At 41.8% G+C, this 13,818-nt stretch overlaps 1 protein-coding gene across 1 annotated transcript in view; it reads left to right on the top strand.

Annotated features, from left to right (window-relative positions):
* The first annotated feature begins 24 nt into the window (after positions 1–24).
* Positions 25–13,818, top strand: part of LOC146658833 (furin-like protease kpc-1) — a 222,907-nt gene continuing 209,113 nt past the window's right edge. The window contains exons 1-2 of the mRNA XM_085422572.1: positions 25–800; positions 5,510–5,685. Of these exons, the coding sequence (XP_085278698.1) occupies positions 5,515–5,685 (171 nt within the window). The 5' untranslated portion in view covers positions 25–800; positions 5,510–5,514. The remainder of the gene's footprint in view (positions 801–5,509; positions 5,686–13,818) is intronic.

Here is a 13,818-nt window from a genome sequence, read left to right as displayed (position 1 = left end):
GTAGTTGTTTTATAGTCGGTTCAGCAGCTGTATTTATCGTGAGTTGTATTAAAGAGCAACCTGAACTTCCTCTGTATACCACTAACACCGCTGAGCTCTCTCATTAAACAAATAAAATAATTACATTCAGTTTCTTCTCGGTCTTTGTTAAGACATACACGCTAACTTGAAATTAAGTTTACATAACAGATGTTAAATACAGACTCGGGAAAACAATACTATGTGGATATATGAAAAAATATTTAGAGCATTATCGTCATAGCATGTATGTGCGTACACAGTTGCTCACAAAAAAGCACTGAACCAAAGCACCTGTTCCGTGCCGTGACTTTTCCCCGGGATTTGTCAAGTCACTTGTCCCCCTCGGTCCCACTGTCGGGGTTCCGCCCAAATGAATACAAAATAATGGACCGTATGAAAAAGAATTTAAAGCAGGCTAACCCTAATTTCCATATGCAGATCTGTCTCTCCCAACAGTCCCTCTCGCCATCACACCATTTCTTGCATTCTAATGCATTCTCACATCTTTACAAAATCCCCCCTTCCGCCACACGCCGTGGATGTGCTCGTTTTGCCGACTTACAAAATCGTTATTTCTGCACGTTTGACTTGTTCTGTGAGAAGGTGCTCTGTAGATGCGGTGTTTTGCATGCTCTAATTTGCATCTTTTATTACGAAGAGTAAAAAAAAATGGACGCGTCGGAATTTTTCTTTTTTCTCCACGATGCATCGACCTGCCGTTCTGCTTTCAACAGGAGGCAGTCCGTCTGTCTAAGGGCTCTGTCGCCTGGATGGGAAAGGTAAGAGCTTTCTTTTCTTCCTACTCTACAAACCCGTTCTATCCTTTCACAGCTCCGTGTTGCATGGAGGGAGTGAGAGTTGAACCCCCACTCCCTCCTCCCGTCTTTCTCAGATGTAGCCTCGTTTCCAGGCTTTGATGCACTGGACCAGTTTGGGTGTTTTGTTGTTTTTTGTGTTTTTGCTGTGTCTCTCTCTCTGTGTGTGTGTGTGTGTGTGTGGGGGGGGTCACTAAAATTCAAGACCCGAGGCTAACAGTGTGAGAACCTTAAACTATACTCACATCAGTTCTCTGGATGCATTTATTAATCCACATCATCCTCAGTTAATAGCAGCGAACTCTGAAAAGGATTTGGTGCTTGTAATGGATGCAGTGGGACATTATTATGTTAAGGTGATAACCTGGTGTTGTAATTACCTGCATCCTTTTGAGGCTTCCAGATAGACTTAATGAACTGTGTGTAAAGGAGAGAACACTGTTGCCAACATATGGATAACTAGAGGCAGACTGCTACAGAAGCAACTGGAAGCAACATCTGCTGAAAATGTTCCACACTGTAAAACGAAATAATGGCCATAGCCATGCAGCACTACAGGTGTCCCCCATTTATGTCTGACTAGCCCCCATGCATGATGTAGCTGGGTGGAGCTATGCTGATAATATAGGTGTTTTTTTTTTCATTAGTCAACGTTTTTAATATAAGGAGGAAAAGTAAAAACCTGTCATTAATATTATTGATTGTTTAGTTCCGTTTGCGACTCCTTTCATAAAAAGGTGAACAGAATGCAATAATTTCCAATTTGCCCAAAACTATATTTCATTTTTTAAATGCACAAAAGTTATATTAAACATTTAAATGTTGAAATCTATGGTAATTTTCATGGTTCCAAAAAAAGTTGCAAAAGAGTTTGGACAAGGCCATGTGCTCCATTAACTGCTCTTTGTTTGGGAACTAAGGAGACCAGCTGCTGTAGTTTTCATTTAACCATCCATCCATTTAACTACTTTTTCAAGTTCAGGGTCACAATGAACCTGGAGTATATCCTGACTGTGCATGCTGGACAGGTTGCCAGTCCATCACAGAATCAGAGTAGCCCCCGTTGTAGTTGTACAAGTAAAATATTTTTCCATCCTTGCTTGATACATGATTTTAAGCACTCAAATGTTTTGGACTTCCTCTGCAGGATTTTTAATTTCATAGGAAACCAGTTATTTTCACCTGGACTCCTTTACTACCGATCTCCGTACAGAATGCTGTCTGGTTATGTCTTGAAAAACAAAGAAGAGGTAGGAGAAAAACGCTTCAACCATGTTATGAGTATTGACTCTGCATATTTTTTTGACACTTGCAACTTCCCTTTGGCAAGATAAGTGTTTGAAATGGGGAAACCAACAGCCAGCTGATCAGAGCAGAGTCTGGAAGAGACTAAATGAGTACATGAATAACTAGACAGATGTTTTGGAAATATGTTTATATTTTGAATGCCTGAAATAATATTGGATATATTGGAAAACTGTTTTTTTGTTTTGTTTTTGTTTTTGTATCCCACCAAATATTAGTATAGGCATCAGTCTGCAAAATCGGCGTCGGTCTTCAAAATCCTGTATCGGTAGGGCTTTAGTTTGTTTTTAATGTCCAGAGTTCATCAGTTTCTTTGACCTTGTATATAGAAATTCTTTGATAGTGCTCTTATTTTCCAAACTATGTTGAGAAACATTATCATTAAATTGTTGAAGTATCTGCCTCCACAGTATTTGTTTGTCAGTGATAAAAATGGAGCACCCGTCCACAAACGCACTACAAGGTCAGAAGTTACGGTCAGCTGTAGTTCAGCTGCTGCAGGGGTTTAAGTCTTGCTCAAGGACTCCTTATATTACAGCCTGGCATTTGCTAAACACTGGAAAATTGCTAGCCTGCCTCTCTCCACGGACAACAAAATCTGTCCATTATGACTTGTAAAGCTTTACAAGTCTGCTTTATCCATATGAACGTAAGATTCTGGAGTATTTTCAGGGCAATGTACAAAAAGAGGAAAAATATTTAACAACATTTGCATATGTGTTGCCATTTTGCTGATGGCTCGAGATGGGGTTGATTATTGTGGCTCAGTTTTTATTGCGTTTGTTCTCTTGACTCATGACAGAAAGAACATTATTCTACTGTAAAGCCATTGTAAAATTGAGACATTGCCCCCCCCCCCCCCCTCCCTCGCTCTCTACCAACATGTCCCCTGGGCAATATTACTATGGTAATATACTAATGTTAAACACTCTAAGTAGACATGGTGTTTAAGTCTGACCTTAAAACGGCCATCTAAAAAGTTTGGTTGGAGCGATAATGTGGACATTGTGAAATAATATTATCCTGTGACCAGTAGTTTGACCTCGGAAAATCATGAACAGTTTTACCATTAACGCCTTCTCTTTAAGGAGGGTAGTCAGAGGACTGTAATGACTTTGCATAATGAGTTACACTTTTTTCCCCTCATTGGGTCTGCTTTCTAAAAGATCTCTGTATTGTACAGGAGAGAGTGCTAGTCTCTTTTATCTCTAGAAAAAAAAAAACCTTGTGGCTACAGTTTGATCAATTAAACTCCTGAAAGGACCCCCCTCCTCCCTTTCTTTCCTCTGCCTGAGAGGAATATAAAGTTATCAGTCTTCCCAAGCGATATGAGGACGGAAATAAGTAGTTTGTCTATAAAAATGTCCAGGTACTTTATCAGCGTCCCAGTAGGCCCCGAGGCCCTGACACTGTTCAATGTGGCTCCCCTGTACTCCAGTCTCACATGAGCCCTCTTTTTTCCCTCCTCCCTCTCCCCCTGTCTACTTTGTCTCTGCCCAGGGCTGGTTACTCGTTGGGTGGGGTGTTCGCTCCCGGCCCCGCACCTCAGTGGGATTGACTGGGGCTCGAGCCCCAAGTGAGGTTATCGATTTCAATCAGTGGCTCGGGAGATAGGAGCTGAATGATGCTGCAGACTTTAAACAGTGGTCAGCTGCATTGTTTGTTGTTTGGGGTGGGGGCGAAAAACGCTGCAGGAGGAGGCACTTTGACGAGGAGTCAGATAAACACACAAACAGAATCACTCATAGACGGAGATGTCTTAATCGTCTGGTTCAGAGTTTTGCTGCATCTTAGCGGGTGCATTTCTCAAAGTAAAGAGGCTGAAAGAATTGATGAAGAAGTAGAAAGATTTTTTTCAACCACAGATGCTGCACATTAACACTATTAGATACCGGCACTGCAAGTGATAACGTTGGATTATTGTTTTTGCGCATAAAACAAATCATTGTTAAGAATTCCCATCACGATTCTCAAGAAGGGATTTAAAAGAACCGCTTGTTTTGTTCATCAGGCTTCCAAAAAGTCCGATATATTTTGTTCTATGTCTTGCGTGCACTATTTTTAAGCATTGTTTGCATAACGCGTGGCTTAAAATGATTCCTCCTTACTCAACTAGTCGCTTGTATAATAGGAGCAGCTGTATTTAGAAGCAACCTTTTAGAGTTTAGGAGCTCTTTGCACGGGCAGCAGACATACGCGCTGGAAACAGCACTTTGCCTGATTGCGTTTCTAATTGCATTTAATGTAAGCTAATGTATAAAACTGAAAAATGGCCTACTTGGCAGATCAACAGTAAATGTTGATTGTGTAATGTGGTGAAAGGACAGGGAGTTTAAGCAATTAATATTCTTCAACGCGGCATTCGTCCAGCAGTACATCGGCTGTTTTAGTCTTTCAGTAGATGCTGTTCAAGAGCAACGTGGCAACTTTTTTTTTTGTTCCATCATTGTTCACAGGAAAAGTACGAGCATAAAGACAGACTGATAAAGTTCCTGTTTTGCTTAAAGAGGGAAGTTAGTTCACGCAATGAGGGCACTGCAGTGTTTTCTGCTCTCAGAAGCATTTGCATCAAGGCCAGGAGATTAAACGTGTGGGTTGGGAACTGGAGAGAGTGTGTTGTCTCGCTTGGGGCCCCCGATGCCAGAGTTCTAGCTTTCATTGCACAGGGTGAAAGATAAATCCTGGACGTTTCACTCTGTGTGGCTACAGGTGGGTGGTTCACATGCTGTAGGTGGCAGCCTCGGTGGAATTCACGCAGAAGTACAGAGGAGGTGGCTGTGGGCAAATTGTTTCACAATTGCCAATGTTCAATACTCTGTACTGAGATGCAGAATCCTAAACTGTGTCAACTCATTTGTGTAGTTAGATGGTATATGAAGTGTTATGATAATATGTAAAAAAAAGAAAAGAAAAAAGTAGGTGTTTGGGTTTGTTTTGTTGCATGTATATAATTGCAGATTTTAGATATTACAAAGATCCAGTGAAGAGCACGGGTATGCGAAATAACCTTAGGTGGCATTTTGAAAGAGAAAAATGATGCCTGACATTAAAGGGCGGAAACAACTTTTTGATCAAATAATTAGTGGGCTTGCCAAAAATGTACTCTGTCATTTGTGCTTTCAAAATGACACCAAAACCGATACACAAATACAATCTGATTATTTTGTAGGTTTGACTGACATTGAAGACTTCAGGCAAGGTGTCTGCTTAAAACATTATGTAATGTAGCACTCTGGGCTGATCCCTACACAGTGCACTAAAACATGCATAATTTCCAAGAGTTTCTATTTTTTTTATTATTATTTTTTTTTATTTTTTTGGGAAAAAAGAAAATATGGATCTAATTCTCACAGATATTCTCGTTAAAGGCTCCATGTTCACTGCGTTTGTGCTGGTGCTGGGCTGCCTGCTGCAGAGGAACCTAGTGACCACAGAGGGGCACCGTGGGACCAACTGCCTCATCTTCTATGCAGTGCAAATGGACGGAGGCACCAGAGCTGCCAAAGCTCTGGCTGAGCAGCATGGACTGGAGTTCGTACAACGGGTCAGTGCATGTTTAAAATCTCTTTGTTACTCCAACCTCAGGGCCTGCAATTTACATTTTTAAAATCTGGATTCTAAGATTTCTTTTATTTTGTTTTATTTAAGAGCTGCCAACGAGCTGACTTCTATTTCCTATTTGAGGGATATCTGACTTTCATCAAATTATAGCAGCATTTGTGAATATTTCATATCTGATCAAAGATGCTTGGAGTGGGCTGGCCGCACAGTGTAACACACACACACACGTATAAAAAGACACATCTATGCTCCCAAACAGGCACACACGCCTCTCTTTCCCCTGAAACCCCCACTTCCCTACTCAGTATGTGAATAGGCTCAGTGTTTAAGTCTTTAGAAATTATTGGGTCTTTAACCATTTTCATAAGTTTTAATCTGTGATGCTACAATCTTTCTGATTAAGACACATCTGTGCTTTAAAGGTTACTTTAGTTATTGAGTCTCAGACTGTGTCAGCTCCATCAAAAAGTTCCCAGCTACACTGAAATAAAAAATGAAATAAATAAATATTAAAAAAAAACAAGGGCTCGGAGCTGGTCTCGGTTAGGTGCAGTACAGAGGTTTTGCCTTTTTTGTTTGGAGCGAGTTCAAAGAGGGGGTTCAAGGGTGTAAGAGATTTCGAAATGAACCTCGTCTGATTCTCTTCACTGTGAATGTTTCATGAAAGATTCTCAGCGGAGAGAAATTTAAAAGGTAAGAACTTTTATGAATCGACTCCCATTCCTGCTGTGCGCTGTTATATTCAGGATTTTAAAAGGGATTTTGTTTAACTTGTGCTTTTCAAATGTAAAGTCTGACTAATCCAAAAAAAATGTTATAAACACATAGTTGAAGTGGTTCACTGTAAAAATCGTAATATATTATATATTACATGCATTTAACAGCATATTGACAGTTTCATTGTAAATAATGAAAAAAATACTGAAATCGTGAATTTTTAGATCTAGAATATTTACAACTGTTACTGTTCGATATATAATTATAGAAATCAGACCAAAATATTAGTCTTACTTAAGACTCCATTTTTCTTATTTTTTGTGATTTGAAGTTATTGATAAGGGATAAGGGTAGGGTGTGTGTGTGTGCGCGCATTTTGGCATTATTGATAGCAGTCAGTTGGAGTGTCCGCTGGCCTGGTGTGAGGCTGTTTGCAGCACTGGCTCCAGGGAACATGGACGCGAGCTCATTTCAACCTTGGCCCTGCTGCCTCTGCTGCTGCCGCCTGGATCATGAATAAAACATCTCTTTGACCTTTATCAGGAGTGTATTGGACAGTCCACCCCCGTCTCTGTCTTTCTCTCTGCCTGTCTCTCTCTCTCCCTCTCTCATTGTCCCTCATGTATACCCACAAACACCTCTTGTTTTTTCCTGCATTGTTTTCTCCTCTTTTAGACACTAATGATGCACTAATTTTTTAATCTATTTACATAAACTTATTGTATTTGTGCATATGCACAGTTCAGTGAGGAAAAAAAACAAAACATATTTTCTATATGTGTCGTTGAGTTCAGCACCCATAGTCTGGTCATTCAAATTAAGGGGTGCTGGAGCTTTGATGCCCTGGTGTAAGCCTACAGTGGCAGTCTGTTGTCAAGGATTTACACTAATTGTGTGTTTCTGTGTTAATAAGTCGTCCATCCCAGCAACACCAAAACCCAGACAAGAGCCTTCTACAACCCCCACTTTCCCCATCCCCTCAGGTCCAATCTGCTGACTGGCTTCTTTTACCTGTCTGTCGCCAGAGGCTGATGCTAAATGTCACTGACACTAAATCGCCTTTGTTAAGTCAAACCTATTTTAATTGTGTCACCAGTGATTTGCGCATTCTGTGCTGCAAATAAAGTGTATCAAGAAGAAGCAGGGGCTTCACATTTTCCTGTGAGATATATATATATATACATGTTATTTAATTTTTTTGAAAACACTGACGTGGAATAAAAAGTGTGACAAGCCCAGTGCCAGCTTGGGAGGATTGTGATGTCTGCTGGCATTCCAGCAGTAATACTGCATGAGTGGAATGGGAATCAAATGTCTCCATGCTGGCACTCAACATATTGTTGGTCCCTTTGATTTAGTGTACAGCATCCAGGAAAATGTCATCGCATGTCTCCATTGTGCAGACTTGACATATCCATTTTGCAACTGTAAAATACAAAGAAAAGCAAAAGCAAAATACCCGAGATGATGTCTTTATGCCACACGGACAGATTTACCATCATCTATTGCAGTTGCTTTTTGCAGGTGTCCCTCTTTTTTTCTTTTTAGCAGACATACCTAAGCATTTCCTGTCACTTTTTGCGATTCTTAAGCGTGTCTAAGTGATAGAGTCGATCCATTCACATTTATATAATGCCTTACGCATTTGCTCATTTGGGAGGCTTTAAAGATGGGCTATAGTTTGTCAACAATGCTTGAAATTAAATGGCAAATCAGCTCATTCCCAATTAGATGAGATGCAGTGAAATGTAGCAAAATATAATAAACGACGCGCATTCAGAGACTCCTGTCACACAATGGTGAGTCTTTTCGCTCCAACCAAGGCGGCGGTGGTGTAACCCACTCATTACAAAGCCGAGAGAAAGAGCTGCTCTGTGTAGACAGGTAATGGCAGCCATCACAGGTGCAGAGTTACACACACACACACACACACACACACACACACACACACACACACACACACACACACACACACAGGCACAGAAAAAAAGAGACCCTGATCACGATCTAAAATAGATGATTTTCTGTTTCGCTTTATGTCGACACAAAACAGCGTCGCAGCGACTTGATATTACACGCTGATAAAGCTCGCAGGCTTACTCACAATGCAGCCAACCCAGTCTTCATGATACTGCATTGTTTACAGGTATTATTTCTTGCTTACTTAAGAGTTTGCAAATCCGATTAAAGCCAGATTAGCTCTATGTTTTGCATTGCTTTTATTTTAGCTGAGATCACTGCTTCGACAATTAAGTGCCTGTCCCATGTTAATGTGGTGTGTCTGTGTGTGTGTGTGTGTGTGTGTGTGTGTGTGTGTGTGAGAAAGGGTTTTGTCTTGAACTCTGACTTCAGGAAGTCCCCGGTCTCCAACCAATGGTAAAAGGCCTCCCAGATTCCCCTTCTCTCCAGTGAGGTGGAATACTGCTGGCAGATTACCATATCATTACCATATCATTAGCATAACATTACCGCTGCACAGCTTGGCTCGCTGTCTTCGGACGTGCTATCAGCTCATCGAGAGATTCAATCCCCCAATCCGCTCCCTGCTTCCACCCTCCCCTCCTCTCTCCTCCCCCCCCCCCCCCCCCTCCCCTGCCTCTGTACACAGAGGTGTGTTTTCCATCTGAGTAAAGCAGATGTAATTGAGGTAGAGCACTGGATTTACCGGCTAAATGAAATCACACAAACGCTTCGCGATCAGCCGGGGCCGCTGTCGTACACATTCAGAGAGCTCCCTCTCCGAAACCTCGCAGTGCTGCACCCAATTCAGAATTTTCTAATATCCTCTCAGAAATAGCCTCAGTCAGATGCTAAGCTATGTCAAGCCTTACTCTGGCTGGATTACTCTAGGCTGTTATATTATGACCAGGTGTGTGTGTGTGTGTGTGTGTTGGGCCAAAAGGGAAAAAAAAAAAAGGCAGACCTGCCACCATCTTCTACCTCGCCCCTTCCTCTCCCTTTTCTGTACCGTAGGGCACTCGGGGGCACCGAAAGGGACACCAATCCTCTAATGGTTGTGAGCAAGGGCCCATTCCATTAGTCAGGGGGCCCGGAGTTCATCGCTGCTCCTCAGCGTGAGGAGGGTGGAGGAAGCGAAATGGAAGCAGGTGTTGGCCGGGGGCAACACAGAGGGCAACTCAGCACCAGCTGCATGCTGGGAAACGCAGCCCCCCACCACTCATCTCCACTCCTTCTCCGCCTATTTCTATTTCCTCATCCAAGTACAGCGCGCACACCTTGTTCATACAGAGCGCACACACACACACACACACACACACACACACACACACACACACACACACACACACACACACACAGACTTCCTATCACCCGCTTTTGTCCCCCAATTTCATTCATTCCAGTAAGCTTTTCTCCATTTTCCTTATCTCTCTCTTTCTCTCTCTCAGCCTCACACACTCATTCACTCTCGCCTATCTCCATCTCTTTCATTTTCTCTCTCTCTCATCCTCTCTCTCTCTCCCCTTGCTTACCACCCAGCCCCTCCCCTCGCTCCATCTTCACACATACCTCACTCTGATTTGTAAATGGAGAGAGGACTTGTATGAGGAATATGTGGAGAAGATGTGCTTTCCATCCCAGCTGGGAAACTCTGGAGGGAGACGAGCGCAGAGAAGAAGAAAAAGAAGCAGAAGAAGAAGAAGAAGTTGAAGAAGGAGGGGGCTGAAATTATGTTACCACCTCCTCGCTTGCTCTCTCTCTCTCTCTCTCTCTCTCTCTCTCTCTCTCTCTCTCTCTCTCTCTCTCTCTCTCTCTCTCTCTCTGTGTCTGTCGCTCTCTCTCTGTGGGCTTAGATGATGTATGGCTGCAAAGGCCACATGTTGGCCGTGTGATGGATTAAAGCACTTTGTAGGAAAATTACTAAGAGCGCCTCGGCACATCCGAGTCTAGCCCTTAATAAAACTCTCTTCAATATTGAAATGGAGAGAGAGAGAGGGAAATACAGAGAGATAAAGAAGATAAAGGACAGTGGTGGACGAGAGCGGGGAGTGGGGCGTGCCAGAAGCCCACAAACACCCTCACACACACAATGCTCTTGTAGGTGATATGAAAAATTCCGAAATGTTGATAAAATTGCATGTTTTGAAGCTTTACCGTTTGATTTTACTTTGAGGTATTTGTTTTGTCCTTATCCATAAATAGAGCTGAAAAAAAAAGACATAAATGAAAGCAGAGCAGATGTTATGAAGCGCTTGTTTTTCTTACATGCTTTGCGGATGAACTTTCAGGACATGCTTTCCACTTACCGCTGCTGTGGAAAACATCGTCTGGTGCTGTTTTTGCGATTTTTGCCTTTTAGTAAAAATGAGAACCTGAGACAGCAGAAGAATCCCGTTTAGACGTGCGCAATAGGACAGAAGTGCACATGAGTTCAAATTTTCAGAAAGCACATTATTGTTGAAGCACTTTCTGCTTTTTTTTTTTAGGTCATCAGAATATATGCCTCACATTTAAAATCTATGCAATGATCAAAAAAGCCTCTTTTTTTGGACTGTTTAACCCTCTTTTTAATAGTTATTACATATCGAAACATTAGCAGTGAACTTGGTGTCACTTTTTATTAAATTGTGGTTAAATTGGAGCCTATAACCAGCAAAATACAGTCATAATTGTAACCACCTAGGAGTTAATTTTCTTCCAACCTTATACTATATAAAACCCTGTGGTAACTCCTAGATGCGTTATCGTTTAAAAACTCATCAGTCCCAATATATTTCCTTTTTAAGATGGACAGTAAAAATCCCTCCACCCCCCTCCACTCGTTTCTATCATTTCGTTTGCTGCCAATACTGTAACCAACAAGGCTTAACTGCTCACCCCATTTAGCCCCTAGCATCCCCCTTCCATCGCCCTCCCATCTCTCCTTTTTCTGCTTTTCCATAGTTGAGGCTGTGGAGGCCACAGCCCCTGTAGGGCTGTTAGTGTACACACCAGCTGCTGTTTTCTCCATAGGGTGGACTGCCTCACGTGGCTCTCACACACTGCTTCAGTGGCTCTTGATGTCTGTGTTTGTTTTTGTTTATCCTTCATGCCCCCCCCACCCCCCATCCCTCCCTCCCTCCATTGCTGTTTCTCTGTTTGTCTGCTGGAGGCTGCCAGCAGCAGTGAGCCACGCAGATCCTGTGGATGCTTCAGCACCAAGAAGACTCAGAGTCTGAACTGCAACCAGAAGCTCTGTTGTACACCACAGTTATGACAGGATATGTTTTTGGGTGGACATGTATTCTGTCTCTTTCTTGGACTTGTAGTAGCCATTATGTATTTTTAGTTACAGTGACCTGTAAATGAGTGTGAACTTGTAACATTGAGATAATTACAGTAATTATAATAGCTGACTCTGTATGTGGTAGGGCTGCTGCAGTGTGAGTCTCTGTGTTTCTCACGCTGTGCATACACACAATGTAGAGTCTGAGCCACATTAGCAGAGCAGTCGGAGCCGAGGGCCTAGTTCCTGTAGTTACTTGTGCAATATGCCCAAAATGAACTTGAGGCGTAAAAATACGCTCAGGCTTTACAAGTGTAAAATACAAGCTGTTATTACTCAGCTGCTTCCTGGTGCTACAAAACCGCAGCCCTAAGGCTGTTAAACATATGTCCCAAATGCTGCAAAAGCAGCTTAAAAATAAATATAAGTTGTTTTTTTCCCCCCAATATTCTATCTTAGCATTGCTTTGGAGTCCGCTTTCTGACCCCCCCATGATATAAATCCAGCATTCGTGTGCCTAGTTTTGTGTTTGTGTCACCAGTTCCATTTGGAAGTTTTCGTGTAGACCACCACGTTTAGTAGCTAACTTGACCGAAGGAAACTGGATTGCTTTGAGTTGTTTAAAGACATTTCACCTCTCATCCAAGAATCTTCTTCAGTTTCAAAACCAAAAGGTGGAGAGTCCCAGGTATTTAAGCCCTGCTTGGGATTGTCCCAGGGAGGAGGTGGTTGTTGATCCACTATTAATCACGTGTGTCACCACATGAGCCAAGGCGTAAAATAGGCGTGGGAGATTACCACCAGAGATTTTGTGTGAAACCACTCTGTGGGCGTGCGCCACCTAATCATGTGACCTATTGAGGTCATCTCATGCATGTTATGATACCAAGGACTCGCCACCTTTTGGTTGTAGAACTGAAGAAGTTTCTTGGATCTTCAAACATGTTATAGAAGTCTATTTACCTTTTGTCAAGCTCTTAAGACTACCATGACCTGGATGACTGACTGACATGCTCGTCCTCTGTTTGTAGTTGTAACTCACACTGTAAGCCTTTAAAATAGAAAACAAAAGACAAAAAACAGCATGCTGAGGTGAAGATGCTAAGATTTTCATTGGGAGAGAACAGAATGGATTCGATTATAAGTTAGTACATCAGACTGCTCAGGTCGAGCAAAGTTACAGAGGCACGGCAGAGATTTTGGACATGTGCAAAGGAGGGACAGTGGATATACTGGAGACCGGATCTTTAAGATGGAGCTGCAACACAAGAGGAAAAGAGGAAGACCTCAGGGAAGATTCATGGATGTAGTGAAGGAGCACATGCAGAGGGCTGGTGTGACAGAAGAGAGTACTAACGATGGGGTGAGATGGAGGCAGATGATCTGCTGCAACGCCTAAAGTGAGCAGCTAAAAGAATTTTGTTGTCGTTGTCTTTTATTTTATTGAAGCAATTCTTCTCTGTTTGTAGTTTATCTTGAACTTTTGACTGGTACAAACAAGAGTTCTCCAACTGCTTGTCCACTTCTGCTAATTACGACATAAAGCAGCAATTGCATGTTACATTTTACTCCATTAGAAACATAACAGTTAATTTCTCAACATGAGTAACAGTTATATGATATATCTGTTATTTTTATGCTTAGCCTACTTATGAAATCTGGTAAGCTTTAAGCTTGGCAAACCTTTAGCTTTTAGCTTGTGTTAGCTTGCCATCAGGTCAATTCAGCAGGAAGTCCAGAACACATTAGTCAGTGACTAACTTGTGATGGGCATCATTGTCACTTATGTCTACTTTAATTACATCAGTCATAAAAACGCAGCTTTTCATGGACCGATTTGACTTCAATAAAGGTTATTAAAGAAAATAAATTAATGGATCATTTATTTCAAAACTCCTCAAGTAAACATTAAAAAAAGAGTTTGGCTTTTATTAAAAAAAATAATATTAAGCACAGCTTCCAAAGAACAAAAGACAGTGCAAGTATTACAGTACCTGCAGCTTTTGAGCTTTGGTATTTTGTTTCACAGCGCTTTAAATCTGCTTGTTGCTTTCAAATGTTGTTTTGATTTTAAGGCTGGAGCCTTTCAATCATATGCAGCACAGTATGCTGATCTGAGTTGACACTTGAGGAGCGAGTACAGGCATTTCTAACACAGAAGAATCAATCAAAAAA

The sequence above is a fragment of the Rhamphochromis longiceps genome, linkage group LG11, assembly GCF_057381845.1.
Source record: "Rhamphochromis longiceps isolate RC_006_pf linkage group LG11, R_longiceps_female_GT1.1, whole genome shotgun sequence".
NCBI classification, from domain to species: domain Eukaryota; kingdom Metazoa; phylum Chordata; class Actinopteri; order Cichliformes; family Cichlidae; genus Rhamphochromis; species Rhamphochromis longiceps.
The sequence above is the reverse complement of the archived record's forward strand: the minus strand, read 5'-3'. Positions and strand labels throughout refer to the sequence as shown.